The sequence below is a fragment of the Salvia hispanica genome, chromosome 1 (genome assembly GCF_029641045.1).
Source record: "Salvia hispanica isolate PSC_SH4W2 chromosome 1, Shi_PSC_v1, whole genome shotgun sequence".
Classification (NCBI taxonomy): domain Eukaryota; kingdom Viridiplantae; phylum Streptophyta; class Magnoliopsida; order Lamiales; family Lamiaceae; genus Salvia; species Salvia hispanica.
This window is the reverse complement of record NC_142692.1, coordinates 25222656-25250433: the sequence shown is the minus strand read 5'-3', so window position 1 is coordinate 25250433 and position 27778 is coordinate 25222656. Positions and strand designations below refer to the sequence as shown.

At 35.5% G+C, this 27778-nt stretch overlaps 4 protein-coding genes and 1 pseudogene across 6 annotated transcripts; 2 read left to right on the top strand and 3 right to left on the bottom strand.

The window, feature by feature from the left end:
- Positions 1-742: 742 nt before the first annotated feature.
- LOC148933501 (uncharacterized) lies at positions 743-3969 on the bottom strand. The gene is made up of 2 exons (XM_089059956.1): positions 3641-3969; positions 743-1250 (listed from the first exon to the last, which is right to left on the bottom strand). The coding sequence occupies exons 1-2, from the start codon at positions 3967-3969 to the stop codon at positions 743-745; spliced, it is 837 nt and encodes a 278-aa protein (XP_088916082.1).
- A 2376-nt stretch (positions 3970-6345) lies between these two features.
- On the top strand, positions 6346-11056 carry LOC125185406 (dnaJ protein P58IPK homolog). Of its 2 annotated transcripts, XM_089062970.1 has the most exons (10): positions 6346-6529; positions 7242-7404; positions 7859-8060; positions 8159-8319; positions 8422-8515; positions 8606-8818; positions 8971-9051; positions 9951-10169; positions 10425-10512; positions 10683-10791. In XM_089062970.1, the coding sequence occupies exons 1-9, from the start codon at positions 6409-6411 to the stop codon at positions 10476-10478; spliced, it is 1308 nt and encodes a 435-aa protein (XP_088919096.1). In that variant the 5' UTR covers positions 6346-6408; the 3' UTR covers positions 10479-10512; positions 10683-10791. The 2 variants fall into 2 exon arrangements, with proteins under 2 accessions (XP_088919096.1, XP_047937885.1); XM_048081928.2 differs by lacking the exon at positions 10425-10512 and having other exon boundaries at positions 6347-6529; positions 10683-11056.
- Positions 11057-11074: 18 nt separating this feature from the next.
- Positions 11075-12025, bottom strand: LOC125185407 (fasciclin-like arabinogalactan protein 11 pseudogene; annotated as a pseudogene).
- Positions 12026-15442: 3417 nt separating this feature from the next.
- On the top strand, positions 15443-21301 carry LOC125219607 (uncharacterized). Its single transcript, XM_048121628.2, has 11 exons — positions 15443-15940; positions 16611-16925; positions 17013-17121; positions 17209-17302; positions 17867-17954; positions 18040-18123; positions 19021-19114; positions 19224-19311; positions 19482-19587; positions 19931-20023; positions 20494-21301. Exons 1-11 carry the CDS (start codon positions 15755-15757, stop codon positions 20875-20877), a joined length of 1641 nt encoding a protein of 546 aa, XP_047977585.1. The 5' UTR covers positions 15443-15754; the 3' UTR covers positions 20878-21301.
- A 43-nt stretch (positions 21302-21344) lies between these two features.
- On the bottom strand, positions 21345-24389 carry LOC125219608 (uncharacterized). 2 transcript variants are annotated; one of them, XM_048121630.2, is made up of 8 exons: positions 24202-24389; positions 23339-23773; positions 22939-23113; positions 22330-22582; positions 22159-22231; positions 21979-22069; positions 21824-21903; positions 21345-21719 (listed from the first exon to the last, which is right to left on the bottom strand). In XM_048121630.2, the coding sequence occupies exons 1-8, from the start codon at positions 24292-24294 to the stop codon at positions 21513-21515; spliced, it is 1407 nt and encodes a 468-aa protein (XP_047977587.1). In that variant the 5' UTR covers positions 24295-24389; the 3' UTR covers positions 21345-21512. The 2 variants fall into 2 exon arrangements, with proteins under 2 accessions (XP_047977587.1, XP_047977586.1); XM_048121629.2 differs by having other exon boundaries at positions 22294-22582; positions 24202-24387.
- Positions 24390-27778: the final 3389 nt, after the last annotated feature.

Genomic DNA, 27778 nt, shown 5'->3' with positions numbered 1-27778 from the left:
GAACTTGACTCCTTTGGGAACGCCTTTCTAAAGTGCTTCCCAACTAAGCATCCTTCACAGAGTTGATCAGGGTGCTCGATGGGCGGTAATCCTCGTACCATTTCTTTATTTGATAGCAATTTCAAGCTACCAAAATTCAGGTGCCCAAATCGAAGATGTCATAGCCAAGACGTATCTTTATAATATGCTTGAAGACACTTCACCACATCATTTTGAACATTTAATAGAAACATCCTATTCTTGTACATTGGCACTTTGGCAATTAAATCATTTTTGCCATCTCTTATTGAAAGGCTATAATCTCTCATGTGAATATTATAACCTTTCTCTAAGAGTTGTCCAAGACTCAATATATTATTTCTCATATTGGGCACGTAATATACGTTAGAAATAAAATCATGAGCTCCATTCTTCAAACGAATTAGAATCTTGCTTTTCCTTTAACTGGAATTTTAGATTCATCACCAAAGGAGACGTTACCACTTACTGATTCATCAAGCTCCACGAACATGCTCCTGTTCCCGCACATATGATTGCTCGCTCCCGTGTCGAGGTACCACATATCATATTTTCTTCCAGCTTCTCCTTTATAAGCTAGAAGAACACATCCATTTTCTTCATTTGTGTTCTCCACGTAATTGGCCTTTTCTTCAACTTTTGATTCTGTGTCTCTGCACTTGGAAGCATAGTGCCCATATCTATGACAATTATAACATTCTATTGAAGATTTATCGTACCTCGACTATGGATTGCTCCTCCCTCGTCCCATATTTGGGAACTCCTTTCTTTCTTCATTGTTGGAAAAATATCCTTGTCCACGTCCACGTCCACGAGCATATCCTCGACCACGACCACGACCACGATCTTGTCTTTGTCTGCGACCTCTTTCTTGTGGGTCACCACCATTGCTCAAGCTTTCTTCTTTCTCCTTTGGGCTTACTTGCAACTTCAAAAGTTGCTCCACAATTTCTTGTTTCATCTTTTGTTTCTCCTCATATGCTTGTAGCGAACCAAATAAGTGATCGATGGTCATTTCCTCCAAATCTTTTGTTTCTTCTATTGTAACTACTATGTGCTCAAAATTAGGGGTTAGAGAGCGCAATATTTTCTCCATGCTTCTAACATCCTCCCATTTTTCACCATTTCTTTTCATTTGATTTGACACCGCCAAGACTCTTGAAAAATAATCCGAAATTGATTCGGACTCTTTCATATGTAATGATTCAAATTCCCCTCTTAAATTTTGGAGGTGTTGGATTTATTGGGTGGACTTTTATTTCGGTTGTGATATTAAGTAAGCCCGAATGTGATTAATTGGGCTGAGCCCAATTACTTATCTCCTTGCACCAGATCCTGCCACGTGCCCCCTTCACCTGGATCTTGCTCTACAGCCGTTGGATGTAGGGATGTGTTTGTTATTGTGAGAAGGCTATGCTCCGTTCTCATTATTCTCTAATCTCTCTCTCTCTCTACACTCGATTCAGTGTGTTCTCTCTTCTCTATCTACTTTTCCGATGAGTTTCCGTCCATCTCTTGGTGATCTCTCACGGTTCTTTGAGTGGTAGATCTTTTGTGAGTGCTGGAGTGAGGCATGTTGGGGTTTGGAGCCCCTTGCACAGCGGAAGACTTGTACAAAACAAATAAATCAGATACGGATCTATTTGACCGATTATGCGATTAATCAATTCACATGTTAAACAGATAACTGCATGCTAGAACGCAAATAATTCATGCTCAAAGAATATAAATCCTAAGCATGAATACTACGGTTTAGAGTTACCGATTTGATTCTCCAAATAATCATCGATTGCTCGCGCCTTCTCCACGATGATCTTCAATACTAGACCACGGATCTTCTCTCTGGTTCCCGAACTGTATCTCGATATCAGGGTGTGCTGATCTTATCAAAATATTAGGACTCGAATAAAGAAGACAGAAGAAATCATTTTGGGAATAGGTGAAGAATTCGAAATCCTCCATAGCTGGAGAGTTCGAAATTTTCAAAAAATTTGAGAATAAAAATTGTGATCATTCTGTCTCATTTATTCTCCTATTTATATTAAGTTCCTTTTGGGCCCAGACATGGATCTATGGAAGGTTTTGGATATGGGCTCGCCCAATTAGCTTTTACAAATTAAATTGAACCCACAATTTAATACAAGCTTATATTGGAATATTACGAGCAGCCACTACAGAAGTAATATTGAACTCTCCCCATCCAAATCCGAAATTACAAGTAATCCGGGTTTCCACTTTTATTATTTATTTCCCGCGCTTAAGATATAAATGTCCATTAATTAATTAATGTCTGCTATGGACTTAATTAATTAATATCTTATTAATTCCAAGAGTGGACTTAGCAAGAAACATTTATTTATTATTCATAGAGTAATAAAACTCCAACTGGCCAGTTTTCCGAATAATAAAACCTTGTTCGAGCTCCTCTTGAGGACATTATCAAACGAGACTCACCTCGCGCACGTTTCAACATAATAGCAATCCTAGCACCGCTAGATATTAATCACCACTACCCAATATATCAGGATTATTGGGTTGCGAAAAACCCGTACCATTTGATAAGTCAAAGTATTGCATAATCAATACCGTATGCTCAATGCTAACATATGTAGATTAAGAAATAGTATTTTATCAAGACCTAGTCTTTCAGTAGATAGCATAAAGACACGTCTTGCTGTTAGATCCGTTCAGTGCTATATCACACCAATGTCATCTTATTTCAGTAAGGCTTAGAAATATGCGGACTGACATTGCAACCTTTCACGATAGGTAGCCAAAGCCTATCTAGGTTGTGAAATTCTTCTTTTTCTTTTGCAAAGCATTGCATAGATCTGACCGTGTTACCTTAAAGTGGATGACGCCCACAACCGGTCTACCAAGCAAAAGACTTAGACTTTGTTTGCTTCTTATACATTTAAATGTTTATAAAACATCTTATAAATGCACAAGCAAACACAATGTAATAATAATAGTGATTCTATTCGTGCGGAACTGCTCGAATAATACTGAATCGGGTTAAAAGTGGATTATAGAGTTTTACGTATACAAGCAAGATTCTATTCGAGCGAAACTTGCTCGAAACATGCTTTTCAGTATACCAAACCTAACAAGGAAATTTCTTCGATTGCTTGGTTGCTGGAGAAGAACTAGGATTTGTGAGACTCGAAGGTTCTGTGTTGAGATTTATTCTGTGAAACTTGATGTGGTGTGAGGGGACTTTCTGGTGGAGGTATTGGTGGTCCGAGGGTGAACTCTAACCGATCCATCTGTGCTCCCTTGGATCTTGTTCTGGTTGAATCGATCAGTGTGGTCTGGCGGGTTCTGAGCCAAGTTCTTTGATCTATTTGTTGTTCTTGGTGCTTGTTAGTAATTGCCTATAGATCCGAGAGGATCCTTCTTGTTATTACTAACTGTTTTGTTAAGTGTGCAGGTTGTGAAGCTAGCTAGGGTATCATCTTTGGTTACTCAAAGATCTTGTAATAGCTAGGGTTCTATACCTCTTTTATTCTTTAATACTTGTAATATCAGCCGCGTGGGTGAGAGTTTGGCTGAGCTCTCTTGTACAAGAACAAAGAGGTCTCGGTAATTAGTGAATCTAGACTAATCTGATCCCTACAGGAGGCGTACCTTCTTTACTCGCTCCACACCAACACACGAGATTTGGAGCTTCTTCCATGCTTCTTTGGCGGTGCTTGCACTCGAGATCTTCTCGAAATCGTCGTCACTTAAAGCTTGGTAGATGAGATATAGAGTCTTCTTGTCTCTCTTTCTCGCATCTCGCAATCTATCCCTTTGTTGGGATAGATCGGTCTCGTCTTGCGGCTCCTCGTAGCCATTCTTCACGATCTCCCAAACGTCGTGGGCTCCCAACAACGCTTTCATCTTGATACTCCAATTATCGAAACTGCTCTTATTGAGCATGGAGACTTGGAACGACGACAAGTTAGCCATACTACATGTAGGAACTTATGGCTCTGGTACCACTTTATTGGAAATATATAGGATATATATTGGAGGAGTAACTTGGTTTGGAGGAAATATTTGAGAGGAGAATAGGTGAAATATGTGGGAAATAATTTAGGAGACGGTGGTGATGTGGGGAAAGTAAGACACACTTTTATTTCTCAAACTTCTCAAGTTTTCTACTTGTTCAACTTCTCCAACTTCTCAACTTCTCCACTTATACAAAATGGTACAACTCTCACATATTTATAGGCATACATCTCATATTCTAGAATTTTCTAATAGATTTCTTTAATATTTTATATCTAGATTTTTCTCCATAAAAATCTAGATATTCTAGGGAACTCTACTAAAAATATCTAGATATTTCTACTAAAATATCTAGATATTCTCTTACTTTATTCTAGAGAATTCTGTAATATCTACTCTATTCTCCTTAAATATCTAGATATTTCTACTAAAATATCTATATATTTTCTCAAGCACATTATAGATAATTCTACATAATATCTACATAATATCTAGATATATTATGTAGAATTATCTATAATGTGCTTGAGAAAATATATAGATATTTTAGTAGAAATATCTAGATATTTCCATTACAAAATCAAGTTTATATTTTAATATTCCAACAATTTCGTACTATGATTTAGAAAAATAAATCTTAATATTAATTTTTTAAAAAATCTCAAAAATTTAATAGAAAAATATTTTCGAATAGATGCTGAACAGCGAGCACAACGGTACTCGCAAAATGAAGTTAGAAAATGGAATTATTTGCGAGCACAATAGAATGCTTGCCGAAGTTGAATTTGGCTACAATATTGAGGAAGTATTGCGAGCAAAAAATGTTTGCAATGTACTAATTCGACCACCAGATTTTGCAAGCAATTTTGCAAGCACTAGTCAATGTGCTTGCAAAATTTTCAGCATGTGCTTGCTAAAGTTCTCGCAAATTTTGCGACGAGCCAAATGGGTAGCACCCTTTCTACTCGCAAACTGCTTGCAAAATGACGTTTTGCGAGCATACAAAATGCTTGCAAAACAACCTTTTTTTTGTAGTGAAGGCTCTCACAGCGTTGCACTTTATTGAGTCATACTTGAGCCATGAGTAAGGCGAGATGCTGGACCCAAACCTAGGCATAGGCCCTATGTGATCGTTGTTGATTTTGATTTTGATTTTCTATTTTCTATTTTTTTTTCTTATTTCTAATTTTTAAAAAAATCATTGGTGGTTCCTCGAACCCTATCCATAAATTCCAACTCTCCCATTTATAATATCAACAAATATTGTGGACATTTTTTCAATTTTCTTCCAATTTCTTAGTTTTTCCTTTTTAAAAAAAAATTCTCTTCAAAATACATGTATCCACATGAATAAAATGAGAATTCATCCGACAGTAGTGTCGATCATCAATCCCACAAGAGTTCGTCTTACACAAAGGACAACATTTATGATATCATTGGGAAGTTCAATATCATGATGTGATAATACATGAAAACTCAGGAAACAACTCTATTGACACTTCGAGTACCGAGGAGTACATGACTGAGAGTGTTAAACTGATGCACAACGTTGAAACCTGCGATCATAATGTGCTCGTATGACAGCCACGTACCCAAAAATTTATGCAAGGTTACCTCTACCAAATTTATGTGTCATCCACCTTCCATCCACGAGTGCTCACAACATCCTCCCAAAGTTTTTGTTGGAAATAATCCCTACCCATGTTTCACGCTTTGGAATAAACTGTGATAATTATTTGATATGTTCAATAATACTAATTAAAATGTTTAAAATAAAATTATATATATACACAATTTGATAAATATTAAAGCATGATTCAGAATTGTGAACTTGAAATTTTCGATTGTTTGTCTATTTTTAAATTATACTAATAAATACTAATGCAAATGTTTGCATACATAATAATTTATAAGTATAATTTGGAGGGTTGATTTTATTTTATTTTAACGTAGTTGTATTACCAATCCACAATCATGATTATTAGAGTGGTTGCACTCCGTAGCAACCAACCATGACCCTTTTAGAAAAACTCAGCATGCTTCTACTGTGGATTTTTGTTGGGCTGATAAATAAAATTCTAATAAGTTGTACGGACCTAAAGTTATTTGTGAATATAAGCCCATTTATATGGGCTAATATAAATAAATCGTATGGCGGCCCAGTTGATGCAATTTCATGCGTGAGGTAAGAAATAGGCCCCTACACGTGGCATATGTTGATTGGTAAATGGTCTCGCACGTGGCAAGAGTTAATAGGGTAAAACAACGTGGAATTGGGTTTGGATCTTTCTTCTGGCCACGCAGCCAAGCTTACAATATTTTGATACTAGTAATTAAATTCTAGAGTAGCGCTACACATATCTTTAGTAGGGATTTGTCACAAATATTAAGGTGTAGATGGGGATGAAGCTCTGTGGTTTTGATTCTGTGGCGCGAAGAGGCTTTGTCTACGCAGCATTGATTCTCAACTTCGTGTTTTGCTGCCACCTTCTCCTCCTCCAACCGCTCGTCGCTGCAGGTTTCTTCAAAATTTCTCTTCTTTTTTTAATTGCACTAACTACTCCATTGATCTGCTTTTATCTGCATAAAATGCATGTTTGATTCCGATGTTGACTTGTCCTACTGAAACAACCGATGAGCCTTAATATCCGCAGTCTATGTTATAGAATTAGGTATCTAACTTTCTATGAATGTTCTCTGCTTTTACAATTTTGAAAAGATCTTGTTCTAGGAATGATTTGATTGTTAGGGCTACATTTAGCAACATGAACTCAAGCGCGGTCTGTATTTGATAAATTATGAAACTTTGTTGTTGGGACTTGGGACACACTAACTAGTTGGATACCATCAGGTTTCTTTGTTTCACGTGACCCGTCTCAGCTCCAGGGATCCCTGAGCTTCAGAGTTCAAATCATGTTATAGAGCCTAGTTTCAGTTAATCCTTTCATCTTTCATCATCTTCATGTTCTCTTTAGGCTATTCGATACAAATTTAGTGTCTTTCTATGTTGGATTCACATATTTCTATGAGAATGGAAAGTGGAAACCTTGTTGGCCAATCTTTAACTAGTTTTGGAAGACATAATGGCATCTTGGATCGAGTCAGAGTTACCAAAGTTACTTGTTCATCAAATACATGAAGATTGGTAATTTGTGCATTGTTTGATTGTTCTACGATATTGGTTAAAGTACCGCATACTCTAAGCGTATATTTTTTTACTTAATGAGCAGATGGCCAAGCAGGTGGTGCTTCTCTCTTTGAGAGAGTTTCGCAGAGTGTCAAAGTGAAGAAGTATAGTGAGGCTCTCAGTTACCTCAATGCTGCTATAGAGGCAGATCCAGCACTTTCAGAAGCATATTGGCATAAAGCATCAATTCTTCGTCAGCTATGCAGGTCTTTTTAGCAGCTATAGCTAAACTCAATAACTGTACTTGTATGTTGGCAACTAAACAAATTTTACTGTGTTCTTACTTATGCTGACACTTGTATTATCACTCCATCTCTGTTATTTCGAAATTCCTTAGTACCTTGCGGATGGCATCTGGTCCTCCCTTGCTTATTCATTTCATCTTTACCTTATACTCCCAAAAACTTCAATCTGCTTATTTTCCGAGCAACAACAAAATGGAAAGTTAGCCAAATTTTTATTTTGTTCAGAGTCATTATACTGTTCGCCTTAATCTGATTATTTGATGTGATTCTTAAGGTTTTTATTCATGTTTACTAGAGACTTAATATACACCATCATGTCACTGGGTGTTGGACAAATGGATGGTCTCAATCATTCTTTATTCTTTTGCATCTGATTGGTAAATCATACGATTCAGGAAGTTTTTCGCTGATGTAGATATGAAGAGTCAGAGAGAAGTTACAAAAGTTTTCTAGGGATGAAACCTGGAAATTCGGCAGCAGAAAAGGAGCTTTCACAGTTATATCAAGCTCAGAATGCCTTAAATTCAGCTGATGACCTTTTTGAATCAGGAGATTTTTCCAAAGCATTGGAGTATATTTATAAAGTTGTACTTGTGTTTTCTCCAGAATGCTCTAAGGTTTACTTTTTTACTACATCCTATATGAACAGAGGACCAATTATCTTGTTTTAGTGTAAACATTCCATATAAGTCTAAGTCCTGTCACTTTATTTCAGGCTAAACTCCTTAAAGTGTGGCTGTTGATAGCAGCTAAAGATTATTCAAAAGCCATATCTGAGACAGGATTCATTCTTAAAGAAGACGAAAATAATTTAGAGGCTTTGCTGTTGCGTGGTCGTGCCTACTATTATTTGGCTGATCATGACATAGCCACTAGGTCTGTCGAAATCACATAACTTATTTTCCTCACTCATTCGTCCAATTGTAGTGTCACATTTAATTTCTTATACACTTTACTGTTTCGCATATTTTCCCTTAGGCATTACCAGAAAGGTCTTCGTTTGGACCCCGAGCATGGTGAGCTGAAGAAGGCATATTTTGGATTAAAAAACCTCCTAAAAAAGACAAAAAGTGTAATGTCTTGTTCTTTCTTTTTGACCTGTTAATATGCATTGTTGCAGCAAAATGAGGACCATTCTCAATTCAGTTCATTTTACTTACAGGCCGAAGACAATGCTGGCAAGGGTAAACTTCGCCTGGCAGTGGAGGATTATAAAGCAGCCCTTGCTTTTGACCCAAACCATACTGCACACAATATACACCTTCATCTTGGACTGTGTAAGGTCTACGTGAAGCTTGATAAGGGAACTGATGCGTTAAAGAGCTGCACAAAAGTACTCGAAATTGATGGAGATCAAGTTGAAGCTCTGGTCCAGGTATTAATCTTGCATTGTTTCACATATTGTCTTGTAAATGGAAACCTTCTTGGGAAGGGTATACTTGAACTCTTTTGGCCTATGTCTAGTGGAGTATTATTCTTAAAAAAAAAGTTTATTAGTATATTTTAACTTCTAACAATATCTTGCAGAGAGGTGAAGCGAAGCTTTTAGTTGAAGACTGGGAGGGAGCTGTGGCTGATATAAAATCAGCTGCTGAAAAGTCACCTCAGGTTAGTTACTTTACTGAGATATTAAGTTTTCTGCTTCAATTATATGGATATATTTCTGGCCATTTAATAATAGGTATACTTGCTTAACTCTTAAAAGATATCTGCAAAATATAGAATCATGGGGCATCTTCTACAATGTGGGAATGGATGCTTGTTGGAAAGATTAATTTGGAGTTCCATCGAATTCTGAAAATGTTTGTTCATGCAACTTACAAGCTACAATCATTGAAGCTTTATTATGTGTTTGAGGGACCTGGAAAGAATGGATGTATCTTCTGAAACTTGGGTGAATGGTAGGATTCTAGTTTGATACAGAAGATTAACACATAAATTCATGTTCAACTCACATACAAGTGTTGCCAACTTTCAGCTTAGTAACTTGGACCTGGTAGAGTTGTACGTCACAATAGTCAATTTTTCAGATTTCTATTATATTTGGTATCCGTGAGAGAGAGCTGATATCATACTTTGCTTCTTATATATATATATATATATCATACTTTGCTTCTTATATATATATATATATAGGGGTGCGATCATATCATAACTCATATTTATGTGATAACCTAATAACCCTATCATTTTATGGGTCAAAAGTATCACTTTTACTAAAAATGATATTTATACACGATAAAATGATATTTTTTCAGCATGCATAAAATGATACTTTTATTCCATAAAATGATATTCTGTTCCATAAAATGATATTTTTCGTCCATAAAATGAGGGTTATTAGGTTATCACCATAAATATGGGTTATGATATGATCACATCCCTATATATATATATGTGTGGAGTTCCTGTAGCAGTTAATACAAAAAAATTCTGCTCATGAAATGTGATACTACTAGTATTTTTCCTTTATAACATGTGTTCATATAAATGACTACCTTTGATAGGATATGAACATACGTGAAGTGTTAATGAGGGCTGAAAGATCATTGAAGTTAAGCCAACGAAAAGACTGGTACAAAATTTTGGGAATTTCAAAATTTGCATCAATATCAGAGATAAAGAAGGCCTACAAGAAGCTCGCATTGCAGTGGCATCCAGATAAGAATGTTGATAATAGAGAAGAAGCAGAAGCCAAATTTCGTGAAATAGCAGCTGCATATGAGGTAATAGCTTCTTCATCTTATCTCGCACGCCGACTTTTTCGTCATTTCTGCAGATCTGTAGTTACCTTATGTATCAGCTGTGATTCTCATTTTTCCGTTGTACCAGAATTTTGGAATTCACTGCCTACTTCCAAGATAACTGCACTTATAATGATCTTTGACTAATGCTTAAAATTTCGTTTGGTGACCTTCACCAATGAAGGTTATTGACTTTAGTCTGACAGGTGCCGTCATAATTTGAAAACTTAATGTCAGGAAAACTGCATGGCAGGAACTAGGAAAGGTCAAATTGCAAACTTAATACTCTAAAACCCAGTTTGGCTGCTGTTACCTATAATTAATTGTAGGTTTCTTGGTTTTTCCTTTCAATATTTGTCGGTGCATCTTCATGTACTATCATTTTTCTTACTTTATGTAACTCTGCTCTGTATTTCATGTTCATCTTTGTGTAAACTTCTTCTCTACTGTAATCTTACTGTTAGAGAACATGGTGTGTATTTTTTTTCTCCACAGATACTTGGCGACGAAGATAAACGTACCAGATATGACAGAGGAGAAGATATGGATGACAATGGCATGGGAATGGGGGGAGGAGGATTTAACCCTTTTGGTGGAGGGGGGCAGCAATTTACATTTCACTTTGAAGGAGGCTTTCCTGGAGGGGACTTTGGAGGATATCATTTCTAAACTTGGGGAATTATGAAATGTGATAGCTTTTACCAAGAGAGTGACATGGAACGGTGAGAATAGAATTTTTTGACTAACCGCCTTGTAGGTTCAGTTCATTTTAATCTTATAGTGTGTTGTTAGTGCTTAAGGTTGTACCTTACAAATATGTACAAATTTGATTTGAATAAAAAAAAGGTAATTGTTCGAATGCTATAAAACTCCTCTATACATGGAGATCCAGTAGAAGAAGTCATTGACAGTGCACCATATGAAAATATTTGCAGATATAATAATATTGCTATTTAATGTAGGCTGTAGTCCTTATTCAAAGAAAAAAATACAGCAAAAAAATGACTGTCTTGTGCTACTCAATAGAAATCTTGTAGCTGAGCATCAAGTTATTAAACTAATCTTCATGCGAATGCCGCCAAGAATAGGATCCCACAGGCGACCATCTTTGTAGTAATAACGTTTGCATTGGAGGAATCAGGAGTGGCATCAGATCCCGAGGGCGAGTCCGGTGCCTTTCTGTGGGTGGAAGGCGAAGGAGCCGGTGACGGAGTCACGAAAAAGCTGAGAGGAAGCAGCACGTGGTCAACCTGGTAGACGGCGAGCTGGGAATCAGTGTAAACGGTACCGGCCACCGTGGCATTGGTGACACCGGTAGTTATGTTGACCTGGTTGCCCGATACGGTGACGTTGAGCGGGTAGGAGCCCTGGGAGCCCCCAGCCTGGGTGCGTATGGGGTTGCTGGCGGTCTGGAACTGTGAGGTGGAAAACACGGAAGGGAGGACGTGGAACTGCATGAGCTCCACTTTCTGCTCGTCAGTGAAGGAGTTGAGGGTCCCGGCCTTGAGGTCGGAGAAGGAGCGGTCAGTGGGGGCGAAGAGGGTCACGCCTTGCTTGGAGCTGTTGAGCTGCATGTTTATCTGGTCTGCTACTTTGGTGTTCTGTAGGAGGCGGATGAATGTGCCGAACTGTCCGGCCTTCTCGAGGATGGCTGTCACGTTCGTGGGGCCCGCTGGGGCTGGGGCGGGCGCCGGGGACTGCCCCCGTGTCAGGCTGCAGCAGATCGAGACGAAGAGGAGGATAGGGAATGTGGAGAGTAGAGGATTCATTTCTTTTGAGTGTTTTTAATATAGATGGGGGGAGGGAAAGGGGTTTTGCTTTAGTCTCAATTGATCGATCTTTGATTAGTACTAGTACATATAGGAAATAAAGAAAATGAGTAGCTTGAAGTGGGGGTGAGTTAGGTGAGGTGAGTGAATCGACACTTTAAGGTGGGAAGATATGTTGTGAAAATGTGGAGGCATCTAACACGGTTGCTTGGTGGGGATGATAAAACCTGTCATGCCAAAATATATATGATCATAATTCATAGATGCAAAGGGTTTTCCAACAATTCAAGCATTCAGCCAAATGGGTCCATGCATATATCATCACATTAGCACTATGTTCTTTTAAACGAAATAAGTTGCCGAATGCCTCCTATTTCCAATCACAACATAATATAGGCAAATGGATTGTTTTCTAACCACGATGTATCTTTAACCATTTACACTAAACTTAAATTCATTTTAAGGCTTGGGTGATGTTTTGAAAAGTAATTTTCATGGAAGTGGAGATAGTGGACTTTTCTCCAACACATGGATAGTGCAATGTGATGTTTGGTATAAGGGAGAAACGAGCATCTCTAATACCTGTCCTCAAACATGATTGGGTTACAATGAATACATCGATAGTAGTATATGAGGAATGAGAAACCCGCTTAGTTTATACCGGGTCATGATATTATTTTCAAGGCTACCAATAGATACAGAAGGTGAATAGTGCTATTTCAGTCTATTTCAGAGCTACCACTCGCCTCTTAATGTAAATGTCACATCAAATAGATAGTGATTTTATTCTAACTATTTACACTAAACTTAAAATAATATTCTCTATATAAGTACAATTTTTATTCACAAAATTTGAAATTATTTAAGTTTGTTTCTATGTAAAGCTAAAGATGTTTATATTTTATTTATAAAAAAAAAAATATAAGATTGGTATTGGGATACTATAAGAGTCAATTACCTACTTCGATTTAGTGTATTGATCTTAGGGCCCTAGATTATGCTTATCACCACTTTCACTTACCAAAGAGGGAATTGGCAAGTGATATCTATAAATATTTGTAATCTATGAATCTAAGTCGAGTCATACTTCTTCAGGCAATCTAAACTCTTTATATCCCTTGCATTAACTAATAGTACTCCATACAGAAATCATCTAATAATTCTTCAGGGACAGTTCTGAATCAGGAGAGAAGTAAATTATTGAATATTGCAATTCATTCTGGTATTAGCATAGTAAGCCATAATGTTGGGCCTAAATTTGATCCAATTATCATACGAATGGGCTTTCTTAAACTAATTTCCGTTTTTTCTTAAAATGTCTTTGTAAGTTAAAAATGTAACGCAAATTATCTATAAAAAATAAATATTTTATATAATAAAGTGACCGGTTTAGTAACTCTAGAATTCTGAAATAATTCTGCATTCATTCCATATTACTTTTGCATCATATCTTATTGTTCTTGTTTTATCTCATTTAATTTTAAGTTTGTCGAAGTGGTATAATAAGAAGAAAAAAAAAATTTGGATCATCTAGATAATGGTTAAGATGATTCATGGTAAAATGAAAGCAAGTCAATTATCTAATACTAGTACTAGTAAAATATAGAGAAGTTGACTTCTCAAATACTTTAAACATATATGATCTAATTTATTCATATATTTAGTGTGTTTTGTTTAATTATATATTGTGTGCTATTGATAAAATATTTTGTTGGAATTAATTTATTTTAAGTTTTATATTTTAAATTAAAAAGTAATAACAATAATATTTATAAAATATTAAACAAAATTATGTGATTCATTAAAACTATTACAAAAACATGATCAAAATAATATAATGATGATAAAAAGTTCTTTATATAATAAAATCTTTAAATACACTAACTAATTAAATTATACTCCATCCATTCCAGGGTAGTTGAGTTATATAGTATTCATTTTCGGCTTAATCCATGGTAGTTGTTATCATTTTTTGTTATATAATATTTTGTAATCCTTTATTAAAAAAATTTGCATACGATAAAACAATAATTATGATAAATATAATTTATAGTACTTGTATATTATATATTTTATTGATATTTTGTAAATCTAATTTACTGTGGTATACTTAAATCATTGTTATGCACATCCATAGATATAATCATTTGTATAATAAAATAATTAATCATATTTGTAACGATATTGATGATATTTTTTTTATTCTATATATCACCACCGTTGTCTATAAAATATTTTCAAAATTTATTATTATTATTATTATTATTATTATTATTATTATTATTATTATTACTACTATTATAATAAAATTTATTAATTTTGGAAAAAAATTATGTCCATACTTAGATATCTAGTTAATAATAACAAATAAATTTAAGTATAGTTTGTACTATTTATTCTCCTATTATTAGTATAGTTACAGATTATATAAAATGCACTATGTATTCTCCTAATATTAGAAGTGCATTTTACCTCTGACCATGCGTCTTTGATTAAGTTAAAACGTCAAATTAGAGTAGTGAAAACTGAAAAAGTCATCAACTGAAATGTGGTTATTGGTAAAGCATTCTCTGTAGAGAAGTTTTTTATAATATTTATTATGTACAAATATATTTTTATGAACAGATTTTACTAATATATACCTCATTCATCCATAAAAAATAGTCTAATTTTTTTTAATATCCATAAAAAATAGTCTCATTCAAAAAATAAAAAAAAAATCTCTTTTATATTTTTATTTACTTTTTCTCCTATCTCATTCTTTATCTATGTTTTACTCTATTAAACTCTCATTAAAGTTTAATATTGATTTTTTAAATACATAACATGTGAATGTTCTTCTTGTAGAAGTAGATTTCTAATCGTGTTATAAGTAATTTATGTGTGTGTTTCTTGTAAATTCATATCTTTTATGTTACACAAACTCTTAATAAGTACTTCATTTATTATATTTTAAATTCATATAATGATAAAATCATGTTAAATTAGTCTTAACTATACATTGCACGAGAGTGAATATTAATTAGTATGTTAATAAATTTTACTTGACTAATAAAACAATAATAATTCCCAGCTTGACTATGATACCAAGTCACCTCACATCTAATTTAATTTCGGTGGACGGCATGATCCATGGTTTCTTCATCATCCACATCTTATTGTCGTTTCTCAATTTTTTGAATTCTCCAAGGGCCAAAAACTATGATCTACAGTGTCCAAATTCTCATACATTAAAGTATTCTAGTCTAATCTAACACAATTTCACAATTTATATGTGAAACGATATTATATTATCACTAAATCACGAATAAGTAAACATGGTTTTAATTATTGAATGTCTAAGCTCCTAACTCTAGCCTACCAACATCTCATCAATTATCAAATTACAAAATTCAGATGTTTTAGATGGCACAGAGAAAAGTGCATTCCCTAGTTTCCAACTCTTAAAAAAGTCAATACACAATTAAAAATATCAAATCTCAATCTCAGAGCATTCCTTTCGGTAAACTCATTCTCTCACACTCTCAAAACTGTCTCTCTCTCTCTCAACTCAACGAGGCCAGCGAAATTTGAAAAAAGGGGTGAAAAACCCTTGATACATACATACAGGCAGACGATACAATACGCACAACCCAGAAAACCCAGCTCTCTTTTATTTTTATTTTTATTTTTTAATCAATTACTCTTAGGAAAAGGGGAAAGAATAGATGTACCCTTTTTCGAGTTCATGATCTCGTTCAAATTTTGACTTATCATCGCTATTCTGAGATTTATTAGTGGGTGAGGAGAATAGAGACGATGAACAATAGTGGCGCGAGTAACAATATGATGTCCTCGTCGGCGGCGTCGGCGTCTGGGAACAACGCGCCGGGCCCTGGTTTGAAGACCTATTTCAAGACGCCAGAAGGTAAATATAAGCTCCAGTATGAGAAGACTCATCCCGCCGGTCTACTTCACTACGCCCATGGTAAAACAGTCACTCAGGTACCTCAATTTTCATTTTCTCTAAATTAATTTTTAGGGCTTATTTTTCCCCAATTTTTTTTTATTGAATTTCTTGTATAAGGGGCTTGTTCGAGTTTTGCATCGTTCGGGCGGCAATGATTTTGTTGTGATTGTTTGTTAATTGTGGTTTTCTGCTACATATGTTGTGAATTTCGTAGAGTTGGGTGTTGGTTTGGTCAGTCTGGTTCTGTTGATTTTCCCGTGATTGAGGTTAAAAGTTGAAGTTTTCATTAGGTTATTTGACAATGTGCGGGTAGGTAGTTGAATTTTGCGTGGAAATTGTTTTTTCAATACCTTCTATGGTTTTTGAGATGTACTGTGACATGCTATAGATATCTTTTGACCGCTAAGGTATTTGACTTTGTGTTGATAATAACTAGTGGTAACCAGCGTATAGATTTGTGACTCATGTAACTGTTATGGGTATGGTCACTATATGAAGAAGATACAACGTTTTGTTAATTGCCTTTCAGTGATTCAGGCCTTCTTTCTGAAGCTACTTAAAATTAAAATATTGTTACAGCATCTGGTATCTATTTCAATCTTCATTCAGTTAAACATTGGGAATGTGTTATTTTTCCTTTGGAGAGAAGACTGATATTGTAAAGTTGTTATTGATCATAGTGTGATTTCATTAATTTTTGATCAGGTGACGCTAGCTCATCTCAAGGAAAAGCCAATGCAGGCACCATCACAATCATCATCTGCTTTAGGTGTAAGCAGTGGTGTGAGGTCTGCAGCAGCTAGGTTCTTAGGTGGTGGTAATGGGAGTCGGGCACTTAGTTTTGTTGGAGGGAATGGTGGAAGCAAGCCTGTGGGTGGCAGCAGTACCAGAATAGGATCATTAGGGGCTTCAAGTTCAAATAATGTTGTTGGTAATCCCAACTTTGATGGAAAAGGGACTTACTTGGTGTTCAATGTCGGGGATGCAATTTTTGTGAGCGACTTAAATTCTCAAGATAAGGTACATCTGGTTTTCTGCACTTAACCTTTCATTCTCATTAGTCATTTCTAAATGAATTGATATCAAGAGGTTTTTTGTGCTGCATAGGATCCTATAAAGTCTATACATTTTAGTAATTCAAATCCTGTTTGCCACGCATATGATCCTGATGCTAAAGATGGGCATGATTTGCTTATTGGTTTAAACTCTGGAGATGGTATGCCTTTATTCTCAGAATGTTAATTAAAACTAGTATTTATATCTTACATTTGTTATTCAGTATGTTATGTTTTTGTTTTTGTAGTTTATTCTGTGTCTCTTAGACAACAATTACAAGACGTTGGGAAGAAGCTTGTGGGGGCCCAACACTATAATAAAGATGGTTCTATTAATAATAGGCAAGGAATTGGCTTTTCTCTTTCCTTTCCTTTCCTTTCCTTTCATTTTGTTTTGCCATTGGTATACTTGTGTCTTATCTTTCATGTTATTTCTTGTTCTCTTAATTATATAATGGTGTTCTACTGATTTATTTAGATTATAGCTTCGATCATTTTTTCTGTTTCCAATTACACGATCTTAGTTATCTTGTAATCTGTGGTGGTTCTTAAAGCAGCTAAAAGTACAGGCTACATATTTGTCAAACCTGACATTGTGAATGAAAATTTTCTTTGCAGTCCTTGGAATGTGTGAAAAATAGGATTCTAAATTTCTAATAAGAAAAGAGGATTAGACAAGGGCATTGAAGCTTATCAGTAAATAGTAGACCAGTTCGGTTGGCTTTTGTTTGCAATGCTTAATATATATTACCATTAGTTAGCGGTATAGTCTGTTCCAAGTTCAACTAATTTGTTTGCTTAACAAATTAATGATGCCCATCAGCCCATGAAAACTCCCTATTTACTGACTACAGAATTCAGATCTGTAAATTTGTTGTCATCAATTACTTTATTTTCTTTTAACAGTCGCTGTACTTGTGTTGCGTGGATCCCCAATGGAGATGGCTCATTTGTGGTATCTCATGCAGATGGAAATATGTATACATATGAAAAGGCAAGTTTTGGACTTTATTTGGAATGAAATTGAATATTTGCAATTCTGATGTTGTTTTACTGATATGCCCTCATCTCTTTTTTAGAACAAAGATGGCTCTGGTGATCCTTCGTTTCCTGTAATCAAGGATCAGACTCAATTTTCTGTATCACATGCCCGTTATAGTAAGGTATTCACAATTTTTATGTCCTTTTTCAATTCTTGAACTGTTTATTCATTTCGTTCCTATTAGATTCATTTCGTATTTACCTTCTTTCCTCAGCATGGTGGTTCACAATTTAGTATCTCGAGGGAGGGGGGGGGGGGGGGGGATGATCTATTGCTATTTGTCTTGAACTTTATGGTTTTTGGACCAAATATTTTGCTAAATTGACCCGATTTTTAAGTCTCAACTACATTGGGAAGATTAGAATTTTGGTTTGTGAACTGTAGATAGATAAAATTCCTAATTTCGTTATCCTGCTAGGCAGTTGGTCTCTAACTTCCTTCATATATTGGTCTTTTGCTTCGGTTTCATATATTTGGTCTGTGATGCTTGTCATGAGCAGTGAACCATCAAGCACTGATGTATGTCTGTTATGATGTCATTTGAATTTTATGAAAGGTCATTCTTTCATTGTCTGCAGGTTTACATTATCATCTTTTGCCTGTCACCTTTAGGAGTTCTGGCACTACCTCAGTGGTTATCCACATCTATATTGACCAAAAAATATCAATACATATTTTATGCAGCATACTCTCTTTTCTATATCCATCGTTTTCATGATTAGAGTATTGCTGTTGTGTTGCATATCATCAGGTGATCAGTGAAACGTCAATAACTGGAATGGGAAATAGTACTTATGTAAAGGGTCAGTGAGGATTTTAAGTCTGCTAGCATGTTGACTTTATGATTTAAGACTATAGCTTTAGACGAACAAACTCTATTTCATAATGAAATTTTTTGACCACCAATGGAGAGTTATCTCATGGAATTGGAAGCAATTGCTATGCATGGACTTGCCACAGTTTTGTTACATTTTAATTGTTATTTTTCTTTTATCTAATCTCATTCAATTATTTGCAGAACCCAGTTGCTAGGTGGCATATATGTCAAGGTTCAGTAAATGGCATTGCCTTCTCAGCTGATGGTGCTTATATAGCCACCGTAGGGAGGGATGGTATTGTCATATTCCATTATCCTTCAGTATCTAGGTTATCTTTTCCATTTCATGTTGCCCCTGTTTCTCCATCTCTATTTATTTGGATGATGACAATTATTGGCTACAGGTTACTTGCGAGTCTTTGACTATAAAAGTGAACAGCTTATATGTGGTGGAAAAAGTTATTACGGAGCTCTTTTATGTTGTGCTTGGAGGTGTGTTTACTTTCTTGTCTTTTATTATTGGGTTGGGAGATGTGCTACTTAATTCAGTTCCAAAGTTGTGTTATTTTGCTTTATCATTATCATTGAAGTCAGAGTCTCCAGAATTAAATTAGTTGGTGTCAGTGTTATATGAAGTTAGCTAATGTCTAGTCAAACAACAGCATGGATGGAAAATACATTTTGACTGGAGGCGAGGATGACCTTGTGCAAGTTTGGAGTATGGAGGATCGAAAGATTGTAGCATGGGGAGAAGGTCACAACTCATGGGTGAGTTTCAATGTTATTGAATAAATTGTTATGATTGAGAAGTATTCCTTGATATTACTAGCAAGAATTTAGTACAGTTGTTTCTGTGGGTAATATACTAATATCATTATATCTGTTGATTTTGATACTGGGCAACTGGACATTAACGTGTTCTTACGTGAATAGAAATACATTATGCCAAAGGTGTCAGGTTCGAGTCCACCGTGACACGACCTTTAAATTTTTGTTCATTTATCAATGAAAAAAATACATCATGCTACCGAAATAGCACTGAAATAGTATAGATTGTTAGTTTATCATGTTGCTGTGGATGATTCTTTTATTTCATGCTCAACTTTGGCAGGTTAGTGGAGTAGCATTTGATTCGTATTGGCTTGCTCCAAATTCAGATGGTGTTGGGGAAAACATAGTCTATCGGTTTGGTTCTGTTGGTCAGGTATCTAAACAGTATATTTATCTGTTCGATAAATTTGGTTCTATGAAACTGAGTCGTGATAATTTATCTTCTGGCCAGTCTTAGATTTTTGGTTTCCTTTTGGAATTCAATACCAAACGACTTATAGGTTGTAGCCCAGTACAGACATTCCATCCACATATTGGAACTTTAATGTACCTACCCCAAGGGAAAGCTCATAGATTTTCTCGACTTAGTAGCCACACCTGTCCTCTGGCTCTGTGAACACTTAATGAAATGATTCTATTGATTGCTATGAATTTAAAAATGTAATGGTGATGGGAATCACTCTAGCATTTCATCATGTCTATGGAATGAGAATGGAACGAATTATCATTCTGTAATAATAATTTAGGCAATATGGTATGCCAAAATTAACATTTTCAATTAAAGTGAACACCAATATGATAGACTGATTGATGTGTGCTGAAATAAAGTCAACTTTACTGCAGGACACACAATTGCTCTTATGGGATCTAGAAATGGATGAGCTTGTAGTGCCAGTTCGCCGTGCCCCCGGTGGGTCTCCAACTTTCAGCACGGGAAGCCAGTCGTCTCACTGGGACAGCGCCTGCCCTGTGGGAACCTTGCAACCATCTCCAAGCATGCGAGATGTTCCAAAGCTCTCCCCACTGGTAGCTCATCGCGTCCACACAGAGCCTCTCTCTGGTTTGCTATTCACTCAAGAATCCGTCCTAACAGTATGCCGTGAGGGTCACATAAAAATCTGGATGAGGCCAGGCTCTGCCGAAACCCAATCAACTAACTCGGATTCTTTCATGAGCACAAGCTTAAAAGAAAAAGCGGCAATAGCCGGGAAGGGAGGCAGACAATGATTCAAGATTGAGATTGTGTTGTGCATAAAGCTTTTGCCGGAAAAGATGATGCTGCTTTTGCCATTTGCACAGTTTTTTGTTTCAACTGAAATGAGAAAGCATATGATAAAAAGTCAGGTGCTGTAAGATTAACTGAGAAGAGCAATGTATAGGCAGAGAGGGCTTTTGGAGTCAGCTATGATATTGTTGAGATAGAAAAGCGCAGCCAAGTTTGTAAGTAGGAGAGAGCCATGAAAATAATTCAAGTTGCGCCCTTGGAAGTTTCTCTCCTGTTTTTTTCATTTGGTGGTCGATTTTGCATGGCCAATTTTGCCACACGATATAGCTGGTCAATTGTTATCATTTCTTTGATTGGCCACTACGCTAATTTGTTATGAATATTTTCTTTTTCATCACAGTTTATGCATCATGACTCAGCTTGCCATTTTCTTTTCTTTACTGCGTATCTTGTCAATACACAATGGAAATATTCAAAAATGATCACTTGCTATAGATATATATGCATGTTCCTTAGGTCAACAAATTGAATCATGTCTACACCCGATATCCAATTCTATACAATTGTTTGACAAAGATTTGAAGGTGAATTATCAAAGGTGGTATAATATTTACAAAGATTTGAGAGCAACTGTGTGTCAGTTGTGTTGGCCATTTCCACCCACTCTGTTTGAGGGTGCATCACTAGTCTCCGAAGCTTGAGCAGCATCGTGTTGGGAAGCCGACCAATTTCTCCATGTTCTTCTCCACTTGAGTATCTCGAAAAGGATGGAAGTGCCACACATAGCACCTCCAAAACCAGCAAACGTCGCAAGCAGAACAGATAGAACCGCTTGCACATGGAGCTGTATAAACAAAACAGAGAGATTATATTAGCATCTTGAAGGTCAATGAAGGAAAGGAAGTTAGCAGAGTCATCTAACACATATTGTGTAGGTGAAGTACTTACCAATGAGTAAAAGATATGCGCGAAAATAACCACCATTGTAAACTGAATCGTAGCATACAGCCAAGCATATCTCCTCCTCACTGCCCAAAGACAGCAACACAGAAGAATGAGTTGAAAAGAGAAGTTGCTTAATTTTGACTAGTAAAATGGCATACCCATGGTAGTCGAGGTCATTGATGCGAGGAGACCTAATATACACGAAAAGGGCAACGATATGGCAATTGCACTTGATCCCATTTTCTTGACCTGCGTGTGAAAAAATGTAGAATCTTGACCTACATTTGTAAAGAACACACAACCTACATATAAGAATGAATTATACTCATTTCACTCACCAAAAGTTGCTCTAGAAAACAAAAATATGCAAGCATGCTGACGATCACAAGAACCGGAACATCCTGCCACACCCTATATATGGTTGCAACTGTTAGTTCTCTTAATTATTTCGCTCTTGGAATTCATATACTTGCCTGTATCGAGTTATTTCAGGTGGTCGAGTTCCATACCCTCGAGTTTGATTGGTCTGAATGCGTAAGAGCGTGACAGATAAATTTTTGACCTCTTGCTTGCAGATATCACAAGTCTTGTTCCCTTTTATGCTAAACCATTTAATAGCACATTCCTGGTGGGCTAGAGCAAGTTCACCTTTACAGCTGCATTCCATCTTCAGTGTGTCTGAGCCCTCACCCAGCTCAACAAAGCAGATTCTACAAACAGCCTCTTCCTGAGGGATGTCCTCAGCATAATCATTCTTCTCATCTGAACACGATTACTAAGACAAGTCAATGTGTTTGGAAACACAAGTCTGAAAAAGTAAGATCAATAAGCATGGACGGACTAGACCTTTCGTCCCAAATGTCATATTAACTTTCAACGAAGTAGTTCACAGACCAAAGTAAACAAATTTAAAGACTAAGAGCAACTGGCAAACACACTATGAAGTTGTAAGACTTAGAACTAGAAAGGGAAAACAAGTAGATGGTTAATTAGCTTAAGATGGAGCAAGTTATTAAGTCCTACACAATGTGGTTGTTGGAGTTTTAAACGTATGGCAGAGAACATAATATTTTATGCCAAGGTCCCTCCTTAATCATTAGACATAATAATATATGTACCTGCACCAATTGTTCCAACAGGTGGAGATGCTGCAGAAGTCTGTTCGGTAATCCTTGGAGTAGTAGGCACCACACGATATACACTGCCCAAAGAGTCCATCTGTTTTATACTTCCCTCTTTGTTTAAAACAGGTACAGAGCGTGAACGGTGCATTGGTAGCTGGCACCCGCCTGTCTGCATAATTACTATATCTGTAAGATCGATTGAGAAATGAGGTCGAAATTTAATGAATATTGTTCCCATCCAACAGATGGAATTATCCGATTGCATCAATATAGCAGATGATCTAGAACTATCTTCACCAAGGTAGTAATGGTATGCCAACTGAGACTAGAGATGAAAAATGACCAAGTATTCCTATAATTTTACAAATAAACTGTAAAGAGAAGAAGTACTTACAGCTGCAACACCGGTAAATCCTCCATGCGCAGACTCGGGATTTGAGTGGAGAATAGGAGAAGTTGGTAGAGATGATGTCCTATCCATCTTTGGTTGGAAAATCTTGGAAAGAGAGAATGTCCTAGGAATCGAAGTCGAAGGCATCTCAGGGGAAACTTGCAGTGCTATGATAGCAGCCTTTTCAATATCTGAGTTTGTATTCCGGAATTTGAAGCTGAGTCTAGGAAGAAGATTTTTGATGGAGGATTTTGGTTTGGTTGAAGGAGATGGAGATCCATTAAGCTTGAGTCTATTAGGACTAGGTAAGGGCGAGAAGTTAACTCTTTTGGGAGTTGGAATTGGAGAAGGGGGCATGTTTATTGCCACAGACACAGAGTCCTCAAGCTGCTCCCTGATTACAGCCTCCTCAATTACTATTTCACTCCATTCTCCAACCTATTACCAATAAAGACCTAAGCTTTTTAAATAGCTCAAATCAGTTTTTAATGATGTGAAGATAACAAAGAGAAAGACAACACTAATCTTTCACGAATTTTCTTGTACTAACATTTAGAGAAGTAATTTTCAGAATCAATAGCATACAGAGTCCAATCACAAAATACATCAATACACATTACTTTTCAATTCTTGTTTAGCGAATATTTTCAAGAATCTAAAGCTCGTTATTCGACTTTTTTTTGAACGAGCTCCATGAGTTGAATCAGTATTAAAGTTGATGAATTGGTAGAAAGTACAATCTTTGCACTGCATCAATACTGGAATTCAATAACACAAGCAAAATCAGACCAGAAAGTCAGAAAAATGCCATGATTACATTTGCAGATAAAGAAAAACATGAATTCTTTCAGAAAAAAAAAAGATACCTTTGGGTTTAGGAGTAGAGGCTGTGGGGGTGGTAAATTAGAGCAGCCCTCTTCAATTTCTTTGGCTGAAGACATTTCTTTGGCAGATTCCATGATTGAGAATAAAGTTATTCCAACTATACAACAGAAAGAAATACTTACCTGAGAACAAGGAAAGAGAGAGAGAGAGAGAGAGAGAGAGAGAGAGAGATGCAACTAACACTAGTAGAATTCGTGTTAGTAACTGAAACCTTAATATGTGACAAGCGACATGTCGATAACGTTCCTCAGTTCTGCAGCAGAAGCTGTTAATTTTGATTTCACTATAATAATAATCTTTCCTTTTTTTGGACAGAAAGCTATATGCCTCTATTAAAATTTGTCTGTCTTCATTTTGTCCTAGATTATCCACATAAATACAATATTTTTACAACTGTTCCTCAAATCTATTTACAATTAAATTTGTGGGAGAAGGAAGACTCCATCAATGTATAATTGTTTAGATTAAAACTATGGACTATGGAATCTCTAGTTTTAATTCCTGCCACTTTAATGCCACACACTAATAATTAAAGGATTATTTTTTCCTAGTGGTAAAGTTTATAATAATATAAATAAAGTTGTCAACGGCCTTTTTGTATGAAATTGGTTATGCATTTCACCTACATTGGATGGAGGCATAAAAAAATACAGTAGTACAAAGTTAGCATTATTTGAGGTTATAGTACTATAATATGTGCCCACTTTTAAAGGGTTAGTCAGCTGTGATCCACCACATGATATACATTGGTTTATCTTAATCAATACTACATACTTAATCCAATTAATACATCATAATCACATATCACGCAAATGAGTTATATTGTAGTACCTTAATGTCAAGTTAGTGTTTCTGCTTTTTTTTAATTCAATTTCGGTCATTCTCAATGACTATCATATAAGTTTTACTTAATAGTAGTACTAATTATTAAGAAATGATTTTCGACAATTAATCGGTTAGCCGATTATCAAAATCAATTAGATGTCAAGTTGGGATGATACAATTCGGACTCTTATCCAACTTGGTTTGATGTATGCAATTGCAATTGTAATCAAAGTCAATCTCCAATGATTACTTAGGCCATTGTGCTTTCTAACGACAGCATGAATTGTATGATGTACACAATACAAATTCTGATTGCGGAATAAATAATAAAGGCGTAAATCACATATTGTTAGGTAAATAGAAAAAGGAAATACGAAAAAAAGTGAAAAAGAAAAATAATGGAAGTGAAACATACTCCTAGAAAAGAGCGGTTGTAAAGAAGACGCACAACGCCAAACTACCACAGCTTAATTAGTGAATCAAAGCCCATTAATTATATCCGCCTCACTACAATTTGGCTACCTAATCCCCCAATTTTGTCGATAAATCATGAATTCTTGGGTTCTAATTAAAAGGGTCATCAAAATGCAGAAACAATATAGTATGAGAGATTAACTAAATTTTGAGTTGTAGATACGTATTAACTTGGTAAACAAATCGGTTTCGAGCTCTAGTGGGATGCTGATTAAATGAGTTTTGGACGAGATTCAATATTGTACGATAGAGAGATAGAATCAAACCAACATGGAATCATTTTATTTCAAAACCATTTAGTTGGATTTTAAGTAATACTCCACTTACTACAGTGTAACAAAAATTTGTAGTAGTTAAATAAATACATTCGTAATGTAAAAGCCTAAATGAGAGTTTCAGTTGGACTTAATAGGAAAGAAGAAATATGTGTGGAAGATCGTCCTCCCTATGTCCCCTATGAATATAGACTTTATGGACGTGGAGGGGATTTAAATTAATTAAATATATATAAAAAAGAAATAATTAAAGTGTTAATGGATGATTCAATATCATAAAAAGTAGCCTTAAACTATCTTTCCAAGGCTCCCTATGTTTGTCAACCCAGAAGAGCAAACTCATTCAAGAAACATGATTTGGGAGAATGAGAACCGGAAATAAATCTTTAAATGGAGGATAGGATGAAAGAGTGTAAATGGGTATTAAGTTAAATATTTTCTCTTCATCTAATTTTGTTTTGCAGGTTACTCGACGTCTTGACAACACAAACAGAATGGAAAAACAAGGACGTCTTGCTTGGAAAAACGTTGTCCCACCACGAGCAATACTATATGTCTAGTTCGTCCTCTAGGGAAGACTCAACACCAAAGTTAGACTTCGCATATTTGGTACTCCAGGAATCAAAAATGATATATGCAACCTTGGAGCATACTGCAAAGTTTCTAGTAGCCTTTGGTATTATTGTTATGAGAGGTGTAATATCGCATTTTGCATGCCCAGAGAACCAATGACATGCTTCATCGCTTGGATGAACACTCCTCTTATCAAATTTGACAAAAATGCTTAGGAGCCCTATGTTCTTCGTCATTGCTTGGTTAATTTGAATATTCGAAATAAAGTCATTTTAAAGGATTTGAATCGTATTGGGAGCTTGAAAAAAAAAAAGACTCATCTGGCGCCTTAGATCATGGATTAGAAGTTGGTGTCCGAATTTTACCAACCTAACAAAGTCTACCGATTACTTGAGCGTCCTAAGAAGTTGGATCGGAGGCTAAGGTATTTGTTGTTTGGATTTGTTTGCTTTCGTTTGAAGTGTTGTTGCTCCCTTTCCTTTGGGCTTTGTGTTTGCTTTGATGTTTCATTCTTTGTGTAATTAATACTTTCTCCGTCCACTAAAAGTAGATAAGGTTTGAATATATGAGTTTTAATGTATAATTGATAGAGTAAGAGAGAGAGAGATGGAAAATGTAGTGGAATAAATTTTAGTGGATTGTGGAGTCCACATTTAGAATGATGTGTATAGTTAACATTGGTTGAAAACTTTCTATTTTTAGATTTAATCTAATTTTGGTGGACACTCAAAATGATAAACCAGTCTATTTTTTGTGGACGAAAGAAGTAGTGTTGGAGTAGTACATAAAAATGTTTTAAAAAATATAAAGTAGATTTTTGTGGAATAAATTAAAATAATAAAAAAAGACTATTTTTTTAAAGACATGGAATACATAGTTTTATAAACTTGGTTCGACCAATCTCCCACCTCATTCATTAGGTGGCTATTTATTGATGTTGTACTTTTACTTTGAAGGATTTTAATATTGTGAGCGTTAGGCTTAATAAAAGGTAAATTATCAAATTATAAAGTTTATATGCAAAATTTTAGTGTATTCATTAATTTTAAACATAAGTAAAAAAAATTAAAGTTTGAATTTATTCTCAGCTATCTCATTTTAAATTTTTGGTCAATACATGTAATATGTAGTTCATATTTCTCAACTAAACAATGTCATTTTTTAAGGATAAATATCATTGTTTAATTCATTGCAATATGATTTTTTTTTGCTTCCATATCACATAATTTCACAAAAAATTTACTTACGATCGTTAACAAAAAAAATAACTTCACAATTTGTTATTGATTTTTAAAATTATGAAACAAATCAAAATTGATCTAAATTTCATAGTTTTTCTTATTAATTTATCCTTTAATTTAATTAGGGGTGATAGGTTGAATTAGAACCACAAGTCCACAAGGCGTGCTCC